Source organism: Scyliorhinus canicula, chromosome 18 (assembly GCF_902713615.1).
Source record: "Scyliorhinus canicula chromosome 18, sScyCan1.1, whole genome shotgun sequence".
Lineage (NCBI taxonomy): Eukaryota > Metazoa > Chordata > Chondrichthyes > Carcharhiniformes > Scyliorhinidae > Scyliorhinus > Scyliorhinus canicula.
The window spans coordinates 116766338-116786669 of NC_052163.1; the positions used below are offsets into that span (position 1 = coordinate 116766338).

At 51.6% G+C, this 20332-nt stretch overlaps 1 protein-coding gene across 2 annotated transcripts in view; it reads left to right on the forward strand.

The window, feature by feature from the left end:
• Positions 1–20332, forward strand: part of LOC119953503 (tyrosine-protein kinase JAK2-like) — a 108207-nt gene that overhangs the window by 38169 nt on the left and 49706 nt on the right. For both annotated transcript variants that reach the window (XM_038777847.1, XM_038777848.1), the window contains 5 exons: positions 1229–1346; positions 3737–3882; positions 11169–11466; positions 13242–13364; positions 19023–19180. In XM_038777847.1, the coding sequence (XP_038633775.1) occupies positions 1229–1346; positions 3737–3882; positions 11169–11466; positions 13242–13364; positions 19023–19180 (843 nt within the window). The remainder of the gene's footprint in view (positions 1–1228; positions 1347–3736; positions 3883–11168; positions 11467–13241; positions 13365–19022; positions 19181–20332) is intronic.

Sequence of the window (20332 nt, forward strand, 5' to 3'; positions counted from 1 at the left end):
GAATGTCAGATCTCAGGATTTTAAATGTGTTGACTGTATTTCGGCTGGAATACACAGGCCGTTGGTATTCTCTTTGCCCACTGGCAGCACAGTCTGTTTTAAAAAGGTGAACTTGAGTTCATAGAATAAACATTGTTTTGCTTTTAAAAAATACTTTTCCATTTCTGCTGTACCACACCTGTAGAGTGGGCCGTGTGCTCCCCATACCACAATCTATTATAAGTTGTGGGTTAGGTGAACTCCATGATACACTTTGGGGTTCTCTAAACCCTGGCCCATAACAATTGACTCTTAATGCCCTCAGAGGGCGCTGGGATGGACAATAAATGTGACCTGGCTGGTGTTGTCCACCTCCCATAAAACAAACAATGGGCGCAATGTAACCATAGAAAAAACAGAGTCTGTTCTGGATGGTAATCGAGGGGGCGTTCCTGTCGCTATGGAATTTTTGTATGACCCCGCTATCTAATGCACCCCCCCCCCCCCCCCCACTCCCGTGCCACCCCCCTCCCCCCACGCACAAAGCCGTACTCAGCCGCATTTCCTGCTCTGCTCACAGCAACTCATCGGTGCAGGAGGAGATCAGGACGCCACTTTTAAATGGCATCCCAATCTCTTGACCATTTCCCCAACTCACCTATAAGGGGGTCCTCAGCCCCCCCCCCCACCCCCCCCCCCCCCCACCCCCCCCCCCCCCCGCAACACACACACACACATAGGCAGGGCCCATTCCTCAGCCGAGGCAAAATATCACCCTGATACCTTGACACTGCCAGCCTAGCACCCAGTGCCAGGGTGGTACCCTGCCCAGAGACCAACCACCCGGGGGCATCCAGCCCCCTTAGAGACCCCACCCCAGTGCCATTCTGCCTGACCCCCATTCGTGGGGACCAGTATTTTCAACAGCACTCACCTAAGCTCTCCGAGGGAAGGGGTTAGACACCCCCCCCTCCCCCCAAGCTTCGGGTAGATCAGGTGAGACCAGCTACTCACTCTAATCTGCAGATTTGCCAAATGTTGATCCCGCCCACAATGGGTGGCATCCAGATCTCGATGTCGCGCGAGATCCCGTTAGATCCCATGAGGCGTGGGGAGCCGGTTAACTTCCAGAAGTGGCCTCTCCTGGCATTGATTCGGGCGGGACGTGGCTGGTAGATCACGCCCATTCAGACTGTGATCTCTGTTTTTCAGGCTGACTGTCTCATCTCTCTCCCTCTCCCCAACGCAGATTTTTCTTCCCCAACTGGTTTGGACAAGGCAGCAGGAAATCATATCGCTGTGACCTTACGAAGGAGCACATTAACACCGTATTGGATTACTCTGTCATAGACTACCTCTTTGCTCAGGTAATTGTGAAGCTTTTACGCATCAGGAAATATGAACCAGGCTGGGATATTTCTAACATGACGAAACGTTCATTGGATTCTGAGATCATTAGTTGGAGCCAAGAAGTCAAAGATCTCCAAATATAATGATATGGTGTTCAAAATATGGTGTTCAAAACAAAAAGCAAAAAAAGCGTTGGCTCTCATTTCTGAAAGGATATAACTGGAAAAAGAGAAGTAATGTTAAACTTGCATTGGTTAGCGAAGACTTGGAGTACTGTGCACAGCTCTGATAATTAAGTTATAAAAGAGATGACAGGACGCTATTTAACCAAAGGGGAACAAAGTTCCATAGCAAGCGTGTTTAGCCGTGTGGTTCCCGCCGCTCACTGCACTGAGAAATACCTCGTTATTTAACGCACCCCCAGTTAGATAGGAGGCCTCAGTGGGGACTGCGTTGCAGAGGCCTCACATAGCTCCGTTTTGTGCACTGAGGAGTTCCACTCCCAGGAACCCCTCAGTGTAGCGAGAGATAAGGACGTCATTATAAAAATGGCCTCCCCATCTATGAAGCCCCTGCGCAACCCACGTCGCTACCTTAGCCCCAACTCACTATGAGGGTGACCCCCCTGCACTCCCCGCCCAACGCCTGTGCACGATCTCCGCTGTGCATGAAAATTCCAGCTTGACACTGCCAACCTGGCACCTTGGCAGTGCCCCTGTCAGCTGGCAGTGCCACCGGAGCACCTTGGCAGTGTCATCTAACACCCAAGCTAACACTCAGATGGCAATGCCAGGGTGCTCTGCTGGAGGTTCCAGGGTACCCAGGTGGCACCAGCAGTGCCAGGGTACCACCCTGCCCAAAGGGCATGCAGCTGGGTGCCTCCAATCCCTTGGAGACCCTTAGGACTGCCTTTCCATCTGGGCCCCGTTTCATTGGGGACCCGCGCCAAATAGCGTTCACCGACGTCCCAGAGGTGAAGGGATTGAATGGCAAAGCCTCAGATACCTCGGGAATCTGCACGTTAGAGTAAGGCTTACTGTGGGCGGGATTCCCCTCGCAACGTCTCGCGAGATTATAAGGTGTTGCGAGCTGGGTAGATCGCGGGAGCAGGATCTCCCGGCTTTCACTGGCCATGCTGCGCTGCGGCGAGCTGCTTTGCCAACACAGCGTGGCCGGAGGATAGCGCCTTTAGGTATTTTTCCATTGAAACGTGCTCTTTACCTCCCTTGTGCCCAGCTGCGAGCAGCAAAGAGCAATGCCACAGGAGGTCAACTAACTGGGTTTAAGGTTCAGAGGGTTAAATTCACTTCAGAATGTGGTTTAATTTGAACCCCGTGGAGTGCAGAGATTGAGAGGTGACAAAAATCGAGGTGATTAAAATGTTTGCAACCTTGGGCGGAGAGAAACCATTTCCTGCGGTTGAGAATCAGGAACAGGTTAGAGGCAGATCGATCCGGAGCAAAGTATGGGGCACTATTCACATAAAGAACAGAATAGTCTGTCTCCGCCAGCAGTGGGAAGCTTGGCGGGTGGGGGGAATTCTTGCGACACCTTTCCCAATGCCGGGATGAACTTTGGGAATTCTGTTCTTGGAACTTTAACGGAGGCTTAAAGGCCGGTCGAGCTACCTGTTGATAAAACTTTAGGAAGCCCTTTTGCTCACATTAGCATCTCATGCAAGCTCATTAAAAGGCCCCCCGCCAGTCAGAAATTAGAACGTTTTCTGTTACATCTGTAGATAAGGGGTGTACACCTGACAAGGCTCACCTCTCCCGCGTTTGCCAGTGAGTTGCCGCCGTATTATACTTTGGGGCGGGTCGGTACACTATAGCCTGCACTTGAGACCAGGCAGGGGCAGCTCAGGATGCGCGGAGGGTGACCAATGAAAGGAGGAAGGGTTAGCAGGGAAGGGTAGAGTGGTGGGCTGGGCAAAGCTGGCAGGTTTAAGTATGACGCCAACCCAATGAGGCAGTGGCGGGCACAGCGACTTCCTGACTGCACCCGCCACTACGAGGTGCGTAGGTAATGAGCTGACCGGCGCAAAATCGCTCGTGGTCAGCCATCCCCCCCGCCCCCCCCCCGTCCCCGTCCCCGTCCCCTATCCCCGTCCTCCACAACTCTCCCCAGCAGAAAACGGAACTGCAATGCAAATCAGGTCTGGTCAATTCATTGGCAGTGTGCAGGCCTCAGCAAAACAGGAATCTACCGATAGCATTCTGCCAGTTAATTATTTACGGATCCGTCTGGTTGAAAATGAGCTCAGATTGATGAAACAATGTGTTGATGAGGGTTTATCAAAGAGGAAACTCAACCTTATTGAAAACATCTTATCAGGGTTAGCCGCACAAGGCAACAAGACTTATCAAACTAGCTAATCATTGCTATGTTTTGTTTGGTCTCCACTTAGTCACGCACTGACTTTGTCGGTGGCCACATCCAGGTGCCTCTGGACCTACAGATGCAGGAGGAGTGCCTGGGAATGGCCGTATTGGACATAATGAGGATATCAAAGGAGAGGAAGTGGAACCTGCGGCAGATCTGTGACCACGTCAGGTGAGGGAGTGAAGTAGTCATAGAATTATAGAATTTACAGTGCAGAAGGAGGCCATTCAGCCCATCGAGTCTGCACCGGCTCTTGGAAAGAGCACCCTACCCAAGGTCAACACCTCCACCCTATCCCCATAACCCAGTAACCCCACCCAACACTAAGGGCAATTTTGGACACTAAGGGCAATTTATCATGGCCAATCCACCTAACCTGCACATCTTTGGACTGTGGGAGGAAACCGGAGCACCCGGAGGAAACCCACGCACACACAGGAAGGACGTGCAGACTCCGCACAGACAGTGACCCAAGCCGGAATCGAACCTGGGACCCTGGAGCTGTGAAGCAACAATGCTAACCACTATGCTACCGTGCTACCGTGCTACTGTCAGATGATATCACCCCAAAGCCCCCCCTCCCCCCCATAACAATATTACATTCCACCTTCTCCCCCTGTGCCTCCCATCTCTGTGGGAGGAAACCGGAGAACCCAAGGACAGCCCCACATGACATTGTGAGCAGCTACAATGAAGAATGTCGTGCCCTGATTGCTGTGCCCATTGACGTTTCAGTCCAGTGACTTTCTGCCTAAAATCTGATCTTTTGTAGCAGGTATTTTTACCTTTGACAACCACTTCACTTCTCTTTACCCCTTGCGGACTCTTCTTAAAACCCTGTCTCTTTGTCTGCCCCCTCCTCCCTTCCACAACCCCTACTTGGCCCTGGGGTTACTCTCTGAAGCTGTCCAGCTTAATAGAGATGATGTCTCGGGCCTGACTGATCACACACGCAGAGTGACCCCTTTGATTGCAGAATGGGTGCTCCCATATTTCTAGATCAAAATAAGTCCTATTGAAATGTGGTTACTGTTCTGAATCAACAGCCAATTTGTGCAAAGCAAGCAGCCAGAGACATAACGATGAGATGATCTTATCCTCCAATGACGTTGAGATATTAAACAAACGTCCCCCCCAAAGAATGGCACTTCTGGCTTAGAATAGAATCATAGAATGTACAGTGTGAAGGAGGCCACCCGGCCCATCGAGTCAGTACCGGCCCCTGGAACGAGTACCCACCCAAGCCCAAACCCAGCAACCCCACCCACACGTTCCTTTTGGACACTAAGGGCAATTTAGCATGGTCAATCCACTTAACCTGCACACCTTTATGGGCAGCACGGTAGCACAAGTGGATAACACTGTGGCTTCACAATTCCAGGGTCCCAGATTCGATTCCCCGCTGGGGTCACTGCCTGTGCGGAGTCTGCATGTTCTCCCCGTGTCAGCGTGGGTTTCCTCCGGGTGCTCCGGTTTCCTCCCACAGTCCAAAGACGTGCAGGTTAGGTGGATAGGCCACGCTAAATTGCCATTAGTGACCAGAAATGTTAGGAGGGGTTACTGGGTTACGGGGATAGGGTGGAAGTGAGGGCTTAGGTGGGTCAGTGCAGACTTGATGGGCCGAATAGCCTCCTTCTGCATTGTATGTTCTCTGTTCTTTGGACTGTGGGAGGATACCGGAGAACTCGGAGGAAACCCACGCAGACACGGGGAGAACGTGCAGACTCCGCACAGTCACCCAAGCCACGAATCGAATCTGGGACCCTGGAACACTGAAGCAACAGTGCTAACCACTGTGTTACCGTGCCGCCCGGAGGGAGTTCAGCACTCCCTCAGTACTGACCCTCTGGCAGTGCAGCATTCCCTCAGTACTGACCCTCTGACAGTGCAGTGCTCCCTCAGTACTGACCCTCTGACAGTGCAGCACTCCCTCAGTACTGACTCTCTGACAGTGCAGCGCTCCGTCAGTACTGAACCTCTGACAGTGCAGCACTCCCTCAGTACTGACCCTCTGACAGTGCAGCACTCCCTCAGTACTGACTCTCTGATAGTGCAGTGCTCCCTCAGTACTGACCCTATGACCGTGCAGCATTCCCTCAGTACTGACCCTCTGACAATGCAGTGCTCCCTCAGTACTGACCCTATGACAATGCAGCACTCCCTCAGTACTGAGCCTCTGACAGTGCAGCATTCCCTCACCACTGACCCTCTGACAGTGCAGCATTCCCTCAGCACTGACCCTCTGACAGTGCAGCACTTCCTCAGTACTGACCCTCTGACAGTGCGGCACTCCCTCAGTACTGACCCTCTGACAGTGCAGCACGCCCTCAGTACTGACCCTCTGACAGTGCAGCACTCCCTCAGTACTGACCCTCTGACAGTGCAGCACTCCCTCAGTACGACCCTCTGACAGTGCAGCACTCCCTCAGTACTGACCCTCTGTCAGTGCCGCACTTCCTCTGTACTGACCCTCTGACAGTGCGGCACTCCCTCAGTACTGACCCTCTGACAGTGCCGCACTCCCTCAGTACTGACCCTCTGACAGTGCAGCGCTCCCTCAGTACTGACCCTCCGACAGTGCGGCACTCCCTCAGTACTGACCCGCTGACAGTGCAGCACTCCCTCAGTACGACCCTCTGACAGTGCAGCACTCCCTCAGTACTGACCCTCTGTCAGTGCCGCACTTCCTCTGTACTGACCCTCTGACAGTGCAGCGCTCCCTCAGTACTGACCCTCCGACAGTGCGGCACTCCCTCAGTACTGACCCGCTGACAGTGCAGCACTCCCTCAGTACTGACCCTCTGACAGTGCCGCACTCCCTCAGTACTGACCCTCTGACAGTGCAGCACTCCCTCAGTACTGACCCTCTGACAGTGCAGCACTCCCTCAAGGGGCTGGTTTAGCTCACTCAGCTAAATCGCTGGCTTTTAAAGCAGACCAAGCAAGCCAGCAGCACGGTTCGAGTCCCGTACCAGCCTCCCCGGACAGGCGCCGGAATGTGGCGACTAGGGGCTTTTCACAGTAACTTCATTGAAGCCTACTCGTGACAATAAGCGATTTTCATTTTTCATTTCAATACTGACCCTCTGACAGTGCAGCACTCCCTCACTATTGACCCTCTGACAGTGCAGCACTCCCTCAGTACTGACCCTCTGACAGTGCAGCATTCCCTCAGTACTGACCCTCTGACAGTGCAGCACTCCCTCAGTACTGACCCTCTGACAGTGCAGCACTCCCTCAGTACTGACCCTCTGACAATGCAGCACTCCCTCAGTACTGACACTCTGACAGTGCAGCACTCCCTCAATACTAACCCTCTGGCAGTGCAGCACTCCCTCAGTATTGACCCTCTGACAGTGCAGCATTCCCTCAGTACTGACCCTCTGACAGTGCGGCACTCCCTCAGTACTGACCCTCTGACAGTGCTGCACTCCCTCAGTACTGACCCTCTGACAGTGCAGCACTCCCTCAATACTGACCCTCTGACAGTGCAGCACTCCCTCACTATTGACCCTCTGACAGTGCAGCACTCCCTCAGTACTGACCCTCTGACAGTGCAGCACTCCCTCACTATTGACCCTCTGACAGTGCAGCGCTCCCTCAGCACTGAACCAAAGTGTCAGCTAAAGTTGTTCACTCAGGTTTCTGGACCTTGGACCCATGATCAGCTGACTCAGTGCTGTCACTGAGCCAATGCTGGCTGTTATAATTGGCTGGTGTTCATGGCTACGCTGAGGTTCTTTTTCTAGTTGTTCCTGTGAAACACTGAGGCTGTTGATTTTGCATTAAAGGCACACAATAATTTCAAATTATTGTTGAATTATGGACTGTCCTAGTTCAGCAGGATTCTGTTGATTCTGACACTGCACATGGACACCCTCCCATCATTAGTACTTGTTTCTGAGTGATCTTCCAGCAATCCTTAAAATAATCACTGCAGGCAGCTTGAAAACTGCAACATGAAACTCTATCAAAATGATCCTACAAAATTCAACATCCTCCCCTTCTGTGGTATCTTGACGCACTCAGTTTTTGGGAATTTTCCATCCCTGCTTTCGGTGGGCAGGAATAACGAAGGGGGCGTAGAATCGAGAGGGAGACCCAAAATAGCATTTTGGCCAGTGGGATTTCCCCCGCTCGATTGTCCATTCAATGACGGGAACCCCATTATAATACATTTGAATGTAATTAGCCGGCATCCCCTCTGTAATATCCCCCCCACATGGGATAGTCGCCATCAGCAGCATGATGTCATGTTTGCCCAATTCGCAACAGTATTGAAAAACAGGGAATTGGCAAACAGAACCCAACGGGGGCGCACAGGTGAGTACAACCCCCGGGGGGGGGGGCAAAGGTCATGCCCGGGCAATACCCTGATACTGCCCTGGCATTGCGCCCTGGCTCTCACTGGGCACTGCTCCCAACTCTGTCTGGTCACTGTCCCCTGGCACTGCCTGGGCAGTGCCACGGTGCAGTCCTGGGGTGGGTAGGTTTCCTACGGAGTGGTTGGGGGAAGGAGGGGGAGCTTTGTGTCCATTCCCACCTCAACAAGAGGACGGTGCAGCACTTGTGCTGTGTCTTCATGGACTTGGCACCATGTGGTGGAGGAGGATACCCACTCCCAGAGGCCGTCAAGGTCACCGCGGCCCTGAACTTGTACGCCTCAGGATCATTCCAGGGCTCGAGCGGGGAATTGTGTGGCGTCTGACAAAGTGCAGTGAAGGCAGGGTGCACGATCAACAGGCTTCTCTGCCATTGTTATGGGCCAGGGTTTAGAGAACCCCAAAGTGTATCATGGAGTTCACCTGACCCACAACTTTTAATAGGTTGTGGTATGGGGAGCACACGGCCCACTCTACAGGTGTGGTACAGCAGAAATTGAGAAGTATTTTTTAAAGCAAAACAATGTTTATTCTATGAACTCAGGTTAACCTTTTTAAAATATACAGTGAACATCTTAGCAACCATCAATTCAAATACAACCCCCAAATAATACAACACTAAGTAAACCTTTAAGCTGTCCTTTTTAACATCCATACGACTTAAAAACAAAACCTTTATCAGAAGCACATCAGGTTAAAGTCACTACTGAAAACATTTATAATTCTGAATTCACAAATGATCAATAGATAGTCTTTTGATGGCAGAGAGAACAGCAGTACACTCGTTTGGTCTGGCTTCAGCTCCAACACTGAAAACGAAACTAAAACACACCCTGCTGCCTGCTCAAAAACGAAAGTAAAAAGCTGACAGACAGGCCAGCTCCACCCACTCTCTGACATCACTGCAGTAGTAAACACCCATTTCTTAAAGGCACTCTCACTACAGATATTTATATACACACCCATTTATAAGCACCCATTTCTTAAAGGTACTCTGACATGACAACATTGACGGTATGCCCCAGTTCCTGAAGATAGTGCATGACCTTGTGCTCACCGGTACTTCTGGGAGTGCCCTATAGCAACAGCAAAGGGATTTCACTCCCTGATCATCCAGCTCCTGTGCGACCACAACATGAAGATCATGAATGTGTGTGCATGCTTCCCAGGGAGTGTGCACGACAGCTGCATCCTGGGGCAGTCGGATATCCCCGGCTTCTTTGAGGAGCACCCCAAGATGGCTGGTTAGCTCTTGGGGGATTAGGGGTACCCACTGAGGACCTGGCTAATGACGCACTGCGGAGGACGGTGATCGAAGCGGAGATCCAATACAACGAGGCCCATACGGTGGCTATACATGCTGCCGGGATGCTCAGCCATGGCCGTCACTGGCTGAGCCACACCTTGGACACCTCCTCTCATGCTGCTGATGTCGTGCTGCAGGCTCTCCACTGCGGCCGCCATCCTGGCAGTGTTGGCCTCAGTGCCATGCATTGTCGGTGCCACCTCCTGCACCCGTGGCCTCTGGAACTCCTGTGGGCTATGGACCTGCCAGAGGTTAGCTGACCTCCCCCTCTGAATCTCACGGCCGCACCCTAGCGTCTGCATCAGCTCCGGGTAAACCTGGTGCTGGGGACCCGGGTTTGACCCCGGTCCCAGGTCACTGTCCGTGAAATGAAATGAAAAATTAAATGAAATAAAAATCGCTTATTGTCACAAGTAGGCTTCAAATGAAGTTACTGTGAAAAGCCCCTAGTCGCCACATTCCGGCGCCTGTTCGGGGAGGCCGGTATGGGAATTGAACCCACGCTGCTGGCCTAGGTCTGCTTTACAAGCCAGCAATTTAGCTCACTGTGCTAATCCAGCCCCAATGTGGATTTTGCGCACTCTCCCCGTGTCTGAGTGGGTCTCACCCCCACAATCCAACGATGTGCAGGGTAGGTAGATTGGCCACACTGAATTGCCACTTAATTGGAAAAAAGAATTGGGTACTCTAAATTAATTTTTTTTAAACCTGGTCCAGAGGTGTAGCGTCTGCCCCAGCTGTGTCCTGGGATCCAGCAGACCTCCGACTGCTATCTCACCTGGGTAGGCCCGCCTCCACCTCATGTGCATCAGCAACTGTGTGGTGCTCACCAGAATGTGGCCAACCGAGGTGTAGTCTCTGGGCTGGTGGAGGCTGGGTACTCTTTGATGGTGGCATCCTTGGAGCTTCCCTCTGAAATGTTCTCATGGAAGGCATGGGGGGGGGACAACGCAGATGGGCCTGTGCCGTCGGATGGTGATCCTGCGGGAGAATGGGCGTGTGGTCAGTCGGAAGGATGGACCAGTCTCCCAACTCACACATGGCAGGTCATCTGGGTGGGGGCCGGTGAATCCTCGCCTCTCCACCTTACACCAACCTCGACCCCCTCCGCGACCTCCATAACCCGTTTCTCGTACGGAGTGAGGACACCGAGGGGGCATCGTTAGCCGCACTCATCGTTTATCGCAGGGGGTGGAGTGGGAGAGTGTTGGGGGGGGGGGAGTAGCGTTGGCGAGATGGCCTGTCAGGGGGGAGGGAATAGGAGTATGGGGTGGGGGTCGTGGGCAGCACTGTTAAATCTCACGAGGCAAAGCGAGTCAGGTAGGTTCCAGAAGAGGGAACCCACAGCATCTAATGGCCGCGCTGCTTTTCAAAAAGAGTTTCCTCTCTTTGAGGTTACCCAAACCTAGATAACCCCTTGGGCCAGGCTTTTAGCACATAGGAGTAAATTATATTCTCCATCTTGAACCGACCTCTTCTACCTCTCTACCTCCTATTTCTGCGCGTCATTTTCCATCCCCTCGTGACTCAGCTCACCACCTGTTTTCCTGCTAATTTGCACATCAAAGAACCCTTTCCAATAGATGCACTTTTCTCAGTCCCATTCTTCACTTCATTTTCGCCAAATTTTATTTTTAATCTTCATTTGACTCAATTCTCGAATCTTCCTTTTACTCCAATATCTTGACATTGTACAGAGCTACGTTTAGTCCTGAATTGTCCCTGGGTTGACTCCCTTGCTAACAAATTCATTCTCATTCCGTTCAAAGCTACAAGTCCTGCATCCCGGCTACTCTCCGTTGCCAAATCCAACAGCACAACTTCCTGACGAGGAAGAGAATCCGAAGAAAGTTCAACAAGTTCTTGAAGAAAATCAGTCACTGCGAGGCGGACCTCAAGTACCTGAAGCTGAAATATCTCATGGACATGGAAAGCTTGGAAACTGTGCCCAGCAAGGAGACATTCCATGTTAAAGATCCAACATGGGACCCCCAAGGGCAGGAAGTTCACAAGTTCATCTGTGTCTCTGGAGAACATGGAATTCAATGGAGTTTAAAAAAGGATGAGGTTGGTGTTTATTTGTGGCAGACCATATGCAGAAACTAATGGGAATTCAGATCAAGGGAACACTCTTGCCTTTAGCCATGGAAACATAAAAGCAAAGTACACCAATGCAGGCCATTTGGCCTGTCATGCCATGCTGGCTTTCTAGAAGAACCACCAAATGGTCTTATGCCCCATATCCCTGCCATTGTTCTCAGCTTTATGTTGAGATACAATTTCCTGTCCAAAGCTACTGTTGAATCTGGTTCCGCCACTCTTTCAGAAAGCACTTCCCAGGCTGTAACAACTCGGCGCGTTGAGAAATCTCTCCTCATTCCCCCGTGCCAATCATCTGAAATCTGCGCCTCCGGTTACCCAATCACCTGCCATTGGAAAACGTCTCTCTCTATCCACTCTATCAAAGACCCTCACGATTTCACGCACCTCAGTTAAACCGCCCCTTCAACAAGGGGGTCAACCCCAATATCTCGACTTTCTCTGGACAGCTAAATCCGAGTAAATCTCCTCCGCACTCACTTCAGGGTCGTGACACCCTCACTAAAGTGTGGAGCCCCGAATTGGGCTCCAAGCTCCAGCTAAGGTCCAGTCAGTGAATTAACGTGACTTCCTTGCTTTGGTGTTCCACTTATAAAGCTTCACTTTTATTCTGCTAACTTTCACCACTTGTCCAGGTGGATCAGATCCAAGCTTTTTATCTTTGGGCAGTCCGTGACTATGGGTTTTTCTGCAAGCTTACTCACTTTCCCTCCACCACCAGTAAGGCTAACAGAATTCCACACCTCTTGCCAGCTGGGAATATTGGGCAGGATTCTCCGACACCGCACCGGATCAGAGAATCACCGGGTTGGGGGGGGGGGTGCATCACGCGACGCCACTCCGACGCCGCTCCGCCGATTCTCTGCTCAACGCGCCGCCCCCCCCCCCCCCCCCCCCCCCCCCCCCCCCCACCACCACCCACCGGCGATTCTCCGCGCTCGACAGGCTGAGTGCCCACCGAGTTTGGACTAGTTCCACCGGCGCTGTTCGCATGTGGTCCTACCCAGCGGGACCTCGGCATTCTGTCAGCCGTCCTGGTTGGGGGGTTGAATCAAACTCGGGGGGGGGGGGGGGGGGTTTCCACGTTGGCCTGATCCACAATTGGGGCCTACCAATCGGCGGATGGGCTTATCCTGGGGTGGGGGGGGCCTATGTTCCTCCGCGCCAGGCCCCTGTAGGGCTCTGCCATGTTGCCCGGGGGCCAGCACGGATAAAGCAACCGCGAGCCCGCGGATGCCGAGCTGATGCCCGTATCGGCAGCTGGACCTGCGTGAAGCGCTCCAGTGCCGCACTAGCCCCCTGTGCGGCGCAGGAACGCTGCTCCTAGGGGCCAGATGACGCCGTTGTAAAATGCTCCCGCGTTTACGACGGCGTCAACACTTATCCCCAATTTTGGAGAATCCCGCCCATTGTTTCCCAAATCAAAAACTGCAGGTAGATTCTGAGTTTGATAATATTCCTGCTGCATGCTTACCTCCATAAACTGTAGACTTTGGTAGGAGGGTGGCTCAGCTGCTTGATTCTCCAACATGGGCTGTGAGCCGGCCTTAACCTCTCATCGGGGGAATATTGGGTGGGGTGAGAAGAGCACAAAGGTCTCATAATTCTTTTGGACCAATGAACCAGAGTCGCTTCATCTGCACGTAAATGTTTTTATGTTGATAAAATCCTGACTGTAACCCGCTTGACGACAGATCGCTGGATAAGAAGATGACCTCTCTTTGGTTTCCTTCCTGGTTTAGCAGTGGCAGCCATTTTGTGACTTCCCCGAGATTGTCGACATCACTCTCAAGCAAGCCAGCCGGGATTATGTCCTGGAAGAAAGTCGAATTGTCACACTCACCAAACAAGACAACAAGCTTTTGGTAAGCGTAATCTAAACATTGACGTTTGCATTCCTAGCACAGAATATCATCCCACGAGGAGCACCAATCAGAGAACCTAAGCAACCTGAACGTTAATTCACAATATTCTATCCAAGTTGGTTCCAATCAGTTCCGAATTGCTGCCAATTTGGTGTACAGAGGTTAAGAGGTGATCTGAAAAAAAAAATGAAAATCGCTTATTGTCACGAGTAAGCTTCAATGAAGTTACTGTGAAAATCCCCTAGTCGCCACATTCCGGCGCCTGTCCGGGGAGGCTGGTGCGGGAATCGAACCGTGCTGCTGGCCTGCTTTAATAGCCAGCAATTTAGCCGAGTGAGCTAAACCAGCCCCTGTAGAAGAGTTGAAATCAGGGGCCCAGTGCATAGGGATAAATTGTATCCAGAGCCTAATGGGTCAGTAACCAAAGGACACACATTCAACGTGATTTACAAGCGAATCAGAGGCAACGTGAAGAACCTTTTTATTTATTTCCACATTTGTTGCTGTGAATTGGAAGGTATTTCCAGAAAGAATGGTTGGAATCGGACTCGCATCTTCTAAATAAAGAATTGGTTAAAAGGTTGACAGGGCCCGCTTTTCCAAGACTATGGGGATAGAGAAGGGGAATGAGGCTAATTGGCCAACTCTTGCAAATGGTCAGCACAGGCATGAGGGGGCGAATGGCCTTTTTCTTTGCTCGTCCTGTGAGCCATTCTCTGACTCTATCCTGGCAGAGTCAGTCTCGGCCAGAAAAGCTACAGCAATGGGTGGCGTTGGGACTATGACACCGAGGGCGTTGAAGAAGTGTAAAAGGAGGTTTATTCCGTGCGTAAGCTGAGCTGATGAAGGATTCCCCAACCGAGGGGGTTCTACTCTCCGCCTGATTCAAGAGCGCTGCAGTTGAGTGGAAGGGAGTGTTTGCATTTTGGATAATTTATTAAGGAGACGGGGGTCCGGCATTCTCCCTTCTGGGGACTAAGTCCCCCACTCCGGCGGGAAAACCGGCGCCAACCACTCCGGCGTCAACGGCCCCCCCAAGGTCAGACAGTCTCACCTGTCTCGGGGGCTAGGCGGACGCAGGAGGGGTTGGCGCCGCTCCAGCCGGCGGCAAAGAGACGGCGCGAGTTCGCGCATGCGCGAATGGCTGGTGTAGTCTCGCGCATGCGCGGAACCGCCGGCGCATTTTGGCACATGCGCGGGGGGTTCTCTACTGTCGGGCTCTGTCTTGGCCGGCGCGGAAGAAAGGAGTGCCCCCACAGAACAAGCCTGCCCACAGATCGGTGGGCCCCAATCGCAGGCCAGGCCACCGTGGTGCCCCCCATCCCCCAGGTTCGGATCCCCCCCCCCCCCGACGATCGGCCACGCATACTCACCTGCCAGGCCCTGCCTTGTGGGACCTGAGTAACCCACACCGGTGGGACTGGCCAAAAATGGACGGCTGCTCGGCCCATCGGGGCCCGGAGAATGGCCGGGGGGGGGGGGTGGCCACTGCCAACGCCCCCGACCGACGTGGCAGGAATCCCGCCCCCGCCCGAAAAACTCCGCCGGAGAATACGGTAGCCAGCAACAGGGCGGCAGGACGGGATTCGCGCTTCCCCCCGGGGATTCTCCGACTTGGCGGGGGGGGGTCAGGGAATCCCGCCCAACGAGTCCACACCGAATAAAATAAAGAACTTTGATTTATTTACAATACGGTATGTACACTTCCCGGTAGAACACTACTGGGTCGCTCTTCCGATCAATGACTTAATGGCCAACCTTTTATACAATGCTCAATTGAGTTCCCCCCCCCCCCCTTCGCGGGTGAGCTCATACTCCACATAAACATCGGGGAAGATTTTCCCACCCTGTAAGTCCCATGTGGAATGTTACAGATAACACCTCTTCAACACCACATTGACATCCCAGAATAACGGACAATTGCAACCTTTGAACCTTGGTACAAGGTGAGTGAAGCATCCAGCTGGTGGTCAGCAGGGTGACACAAACAAGGAAAGTGACCAGATAACCTTTTTTTGGGATGTTGGTCATCATATTTGGGTAACCCTCTGATCTCCTTTGAATAATGTCATGGGATCTTTATAGAATCGTAGAATGTACAGTGCAGAAGGAGGCTATTCGGCCCATCGAGTCTGCACCGGCCCTTGGAAAGAGCACCCTATCTTAGCCCACACCTCCACCCTATCCCCGTAACCCAGTTACCCCCACCTAACCTCTTTTGGACACTAAGGGCAATTTAGCATGGTCAATCCACCTAACCTGCACGTCTTTGGACTGTGGGAAGAAACCGGAGCACCCGGAGGAAACCCACGCAGGCAGGGGGAGGTTGAGCAAACTCCGCACAGACAGTGATCCAAGCCGGGAATTGAACCTGGGACCCTGGAGCTGTGAAGAAACAGTGCTAACCACTGTGCCGCCCTGAGCAGGCAAATGGAATCTTGATGTAACGTCACGTCTGAACCACTCCAAATCCAATAATTGCTTCTTTCTCTCAATACCGCAATCAAGTGTCTGGTTAGATTGTGCCCTCACGTCTGCCGTGGGACTCTTAACAAAGAGGCTACAGGTGCCACCAGCTAAATCATGAACAAACTGACCAATCGGGAACCAAGAAATAGACCCCCCCCAACGCTGGAGAATTGAGTTAATGAAATCCTGTCGAGATCTCAATCCTTCAGCCCCGAAAGATGATGACAGCCAACCTTATCAATGGTTATAAGATAGCAAATGGTAAATAAAATGTCCAGATAGGACACTAGCCTGAATTCAGTTAGATCATGACTGGTCTGTATCTCAACACCCACCTTGGTTCCATATCCCTTAACACTGCTGCCTGCCCCTGAACGGCCTGGTTCTCACTTTAAGGCTATGACTCCTTGTTCTGGACTCCCTCACCAGCTTCTCTCTACCCTGTAAACCCCCTTTATCATTTTGAACATCTCACTCAGATTATCACTCAATCTTCTTTGCTCAATGGAAAAACATGCCTTGTTTATGCAACCTGTCCTCGTATCAAACCCTTGAGCTTCTGAAATGGTTCAGTTCCCATTGCTTCCCATTAAACCCTGGCAGAAAGACAAGACAAGGGGACACCAGAGCGAAAGGTAAATTTAGGACTGATCAGGAAGTTGCCCTCCGGGAAAAATGGCCAAGGTTTGGAATGGACACCTTCTTATGGGCAGCACAGTGGTTAGCGCAGTTGCTTCACAGCTCCTGGGTCCCCGGTTTGATTCCCGGCTTGGGTCACTGTCTGTGCGGAGTCTGCACGGGTTTCCTCCGGGTGCTCCGGTTTCCTCCCACAAGTCCAAAGATGTGCAGGTTAGGTGGATTGGCCGTGCTAAATTGCCCCTTAATGTCCAAAAAGGTTGGGTGGGGTTATGGGGATAAGGTGGAGGTGTGGGCTTGGGTAAGGGTGCTCGTTCCAAGGGCCGGTGCAGGCTCGATAGGCCGAATGGCCTCCTTCTGCACTGTAAATTCTATCTATGACGGCCCCTGGAATCAGTGAAGAGGAAGATGCAGGAATGGTGGACTGTGCAGTGACTGTGGATGGATGAGGCTTCATGGTTCCATTCATCCTTAGCGATTGGACTCCAAATTTCAGGATCACAACTAATATTCCAGTTCACCGGCATCGGGGGCGTAATTATGCCCCTTTTCACCTCGGCAAAGCGGCCAGTATCAGCAACTTAGACCGGTCAATCCAACAAGACAAATGGCTAAAGATTGTGGTGGTGGTGGGGGGGGGGGGGGGGGGGGGGGGGGGTTTTGTGGTGGTGGTGGTGGTGGTGGTGGTGGGGGGGGGGGGGGTGGGGGGGGGGGGGAGGGTTGAGCATGAATTGGTTAGGCTATTTTTGTTTTGTTGCATATTTCGGTCAGGATGTAAAAATAATGTCCCTTGACAAACAGCGTAATATAAATAACTCTGTGTCGCTGAACTCATTTGTGGCATTATCATCAGCGTGACAACTGAAGATATTATCAACGTTCGACGACGTTCATTTTGTGTTCTGTTTTAGAATTGGGGATGTGGGTGAAAAGGCACTGCCCGTAATGTAGGTCACCAGCAAGATGGTGGAGGGATGAAGACGTGTGAAAATGAACGTCATGTTTATTTTTAATTCAGTCATGGGGAGCGAGCCTTGTTGGCAAGGCCGTCCCAAAATGTTTGGCAGCCAATTAAATACTTTTGAAGTGTAGCCACTGATGTTGATGTTGGACTTGCTGCAACAATTTGTACACAGCAAGCTCCCACAAACAGCAATGTCACAGCAATAAAATACTCTGCTTTTGTGAAGGGTAGTTATTGGCCAGGACACTGGGGAGAACGTCCCCCTGCTCCTCGTCAAAATAGTGCCCTGGGACCTTTTACATCCACCTGCAAGGGCAGACAGGCCCCCCTTCCTCTGAATGTTGCCACCTCATCATAATAATCTTCATTATTGTCACAGGTAGGCTTACATTAACACTGCCATGAAGTTACTGTGAAAAGCCCCCAGTTGCCACACTCCGGCGCCTGTTCGGGTACACAGAGGGAGAATTCAGAATGTCCAATTCACCTAACAAGCCCGTCTTTCGGGACTTGTAGGAGGAAACTGGACACCCGGAGGAAACTCACACAGACACGGGGAGAACGTGCAAACTCTGCAAAGACAGTTGTTATGTGAGCGGTGTTTTCAGAACCCCAAAATATATCATGGAGTTCAACCAACCGCTCCCTTTAATGATTTTTGCTTTTGAAGCACACGGCTTGTTCTCCAGGTGTGGTTTTACAATTATTGGCACGTGGGTTTTTAAACACAAAGCAATGTTTATTCCATGAATTCAACTTCACCTTTTATAACAAACATTGGATCACTTAACACCCCTTACTTCAAAGATAACCCCGAAAATAATACAACACTAAATAATCCCTCAAAATGTTCCTTCAAACCTCCAAAAGACTTCACCTTTAACAACAGAAACACATCAGGTTAAAGACATTACTATTATGAGTTTAAATCACCCAAATGATTCAGAGATAGTCTTTCATGGCAGAGATCAAAGCAGATCCAGCTCACTGCAAACACAGACACACCCAGGTTCTTTTCCTCAAAACTGAAACTAAAACTCCCAAAAAGCAGAAGTGAGCTCAGCTCAGCTCCCCACCCCCCACCCCCCTCCCCCACCCCCCTCCCCCACCCTCTGACATCACTTCCGTAATCTGAGCTGCTGCATTTCTTAAAGGTACATTGCTGAAACATCCATTTCTTAAAGGTACTCTCACATGACACAATGATCCAAGCCGGCAATCGAACCTGGGACCCTGGCGCTGTGAAGCACCAGTGCTAACCACTGTGCTACCATGCCGCCCTAAATCAAAGTAAGGAATGTGAGCACCTCTGACAGCGCAGTACTCCCTCTCAACTAGCACTGGGAATGTCAGCCTGCATGATGTGCATAGGTGTCCGGAGCAGGACCTGAACTCATGACCTCCCGAGGCGCTAGTGTGCTGCCGGCTGAGGCAGATATTTGGGAGAGGCGGGAGTGAAAAGTTCAGAGGGTTAGTGCCAGTAGCGGTGTCTAAACTCGAGAAAGACGGCAATACATTAGGAGTAGAGATTGAGATTAGAGGTATAACATCCTGTCTCTGTCTAACTTGTTCCATTCCTGCGACCACAGGAGGCAGAGTTTCCCACTCTGAGAGAGGCCCTCTCCTTCGTGGCTCTTATCGATGGCTATTACAGGCTGACGGCCGATGCACATCATTATTTCTGCAAAGAGGTGGCTCCACCCAAGCTGTTGGAACACATTGAAGACAACTGCCATGGACCAATCACGTACGTTCAAGGGTCGGGCATTACAACTGACCGAGCGAAAGTGGATCATCACCTTTAATAATACGGAACGTGGTGCAGTGGTTAGCACTGGGACTACGGCGCTCAGGACCCAGGTTCGATCCAGGCCCTGGGTCACTGACCGTGTGGAGTTTGCACATTCTCCCCATGTCTGCGTGGGTTTCGCCCACACAACCCAAAGATATGCAGGGTAGGTGGATTGGCCACACTAAATTGCCCCTTAATTGAAAAAAATGAATTGGTTACTCTAAATAATAATGATAATAATCTTTATTAGTGTCACAAGTTGGTTTACATTAACACTGCAATGAAGTTACTGTGAAAATCCCCGAGTCGCCACACTCCGGCGCCTGTTCGGGTACACAGAGGGAGAATTCAGAATGTCCAATTCACCTAACAAGCACGTCTTTCGGGACTTGTGGGAGGAAACCGGAGCACCCGGAGGAAACCCACGCAGACACAGGGAGAACGTGCAGACTCTGCACAGACAGTGACCCAAGCCGGGATCAAACCTGGGATCCTGGCGCTGTGAAGCAACAGCGCTAACTACTGTGCTATCGTGCCGCCATGCCTATCATTCATTCAATACCTCCTTACAATAGGGTTATTTAAATCAGAAGGTCATGAGGGTAGGGTATAATTGCTGCAGTTACTATGTGAGACATTGGGCGAGATTCTCTGGTCTTCCCATGGTGTGTTTCTCGATGTCGGAAGGTGACCTGTCATTGGCCGGCAGTGGGGTCTACTGGTCCTGCCGCTATCAAGTCCAACATCACAATCATCAATGGGATTTCTCATTTAATCCAGCCCACATACCGAGAAGCCGGCGGTGGGGGTGTCCCATCGGCAAGACCAGGAGATCCCTCTGGCATGAACAGCCAGAAGATCTCGCCCATTGTGTTGGAGTCCCACCACAAAGTACCCCAGCACACATATTTTCCATTTTGCTCTCTTTCTCCTCACCTTCAATACCCTTTTATACACATGAAGAAACATCCAACGCTTAACTTGCACCAAGTGCCCTTCACCCCCCCCACCCCCCAATCGCCCGCTGACCCCCCCCCCCCCCCCCAATCGCCCGCTGATCTGCACTGGTTCCCAATCCAGCAATGCCTCAATTTTATCCTTGTTTCA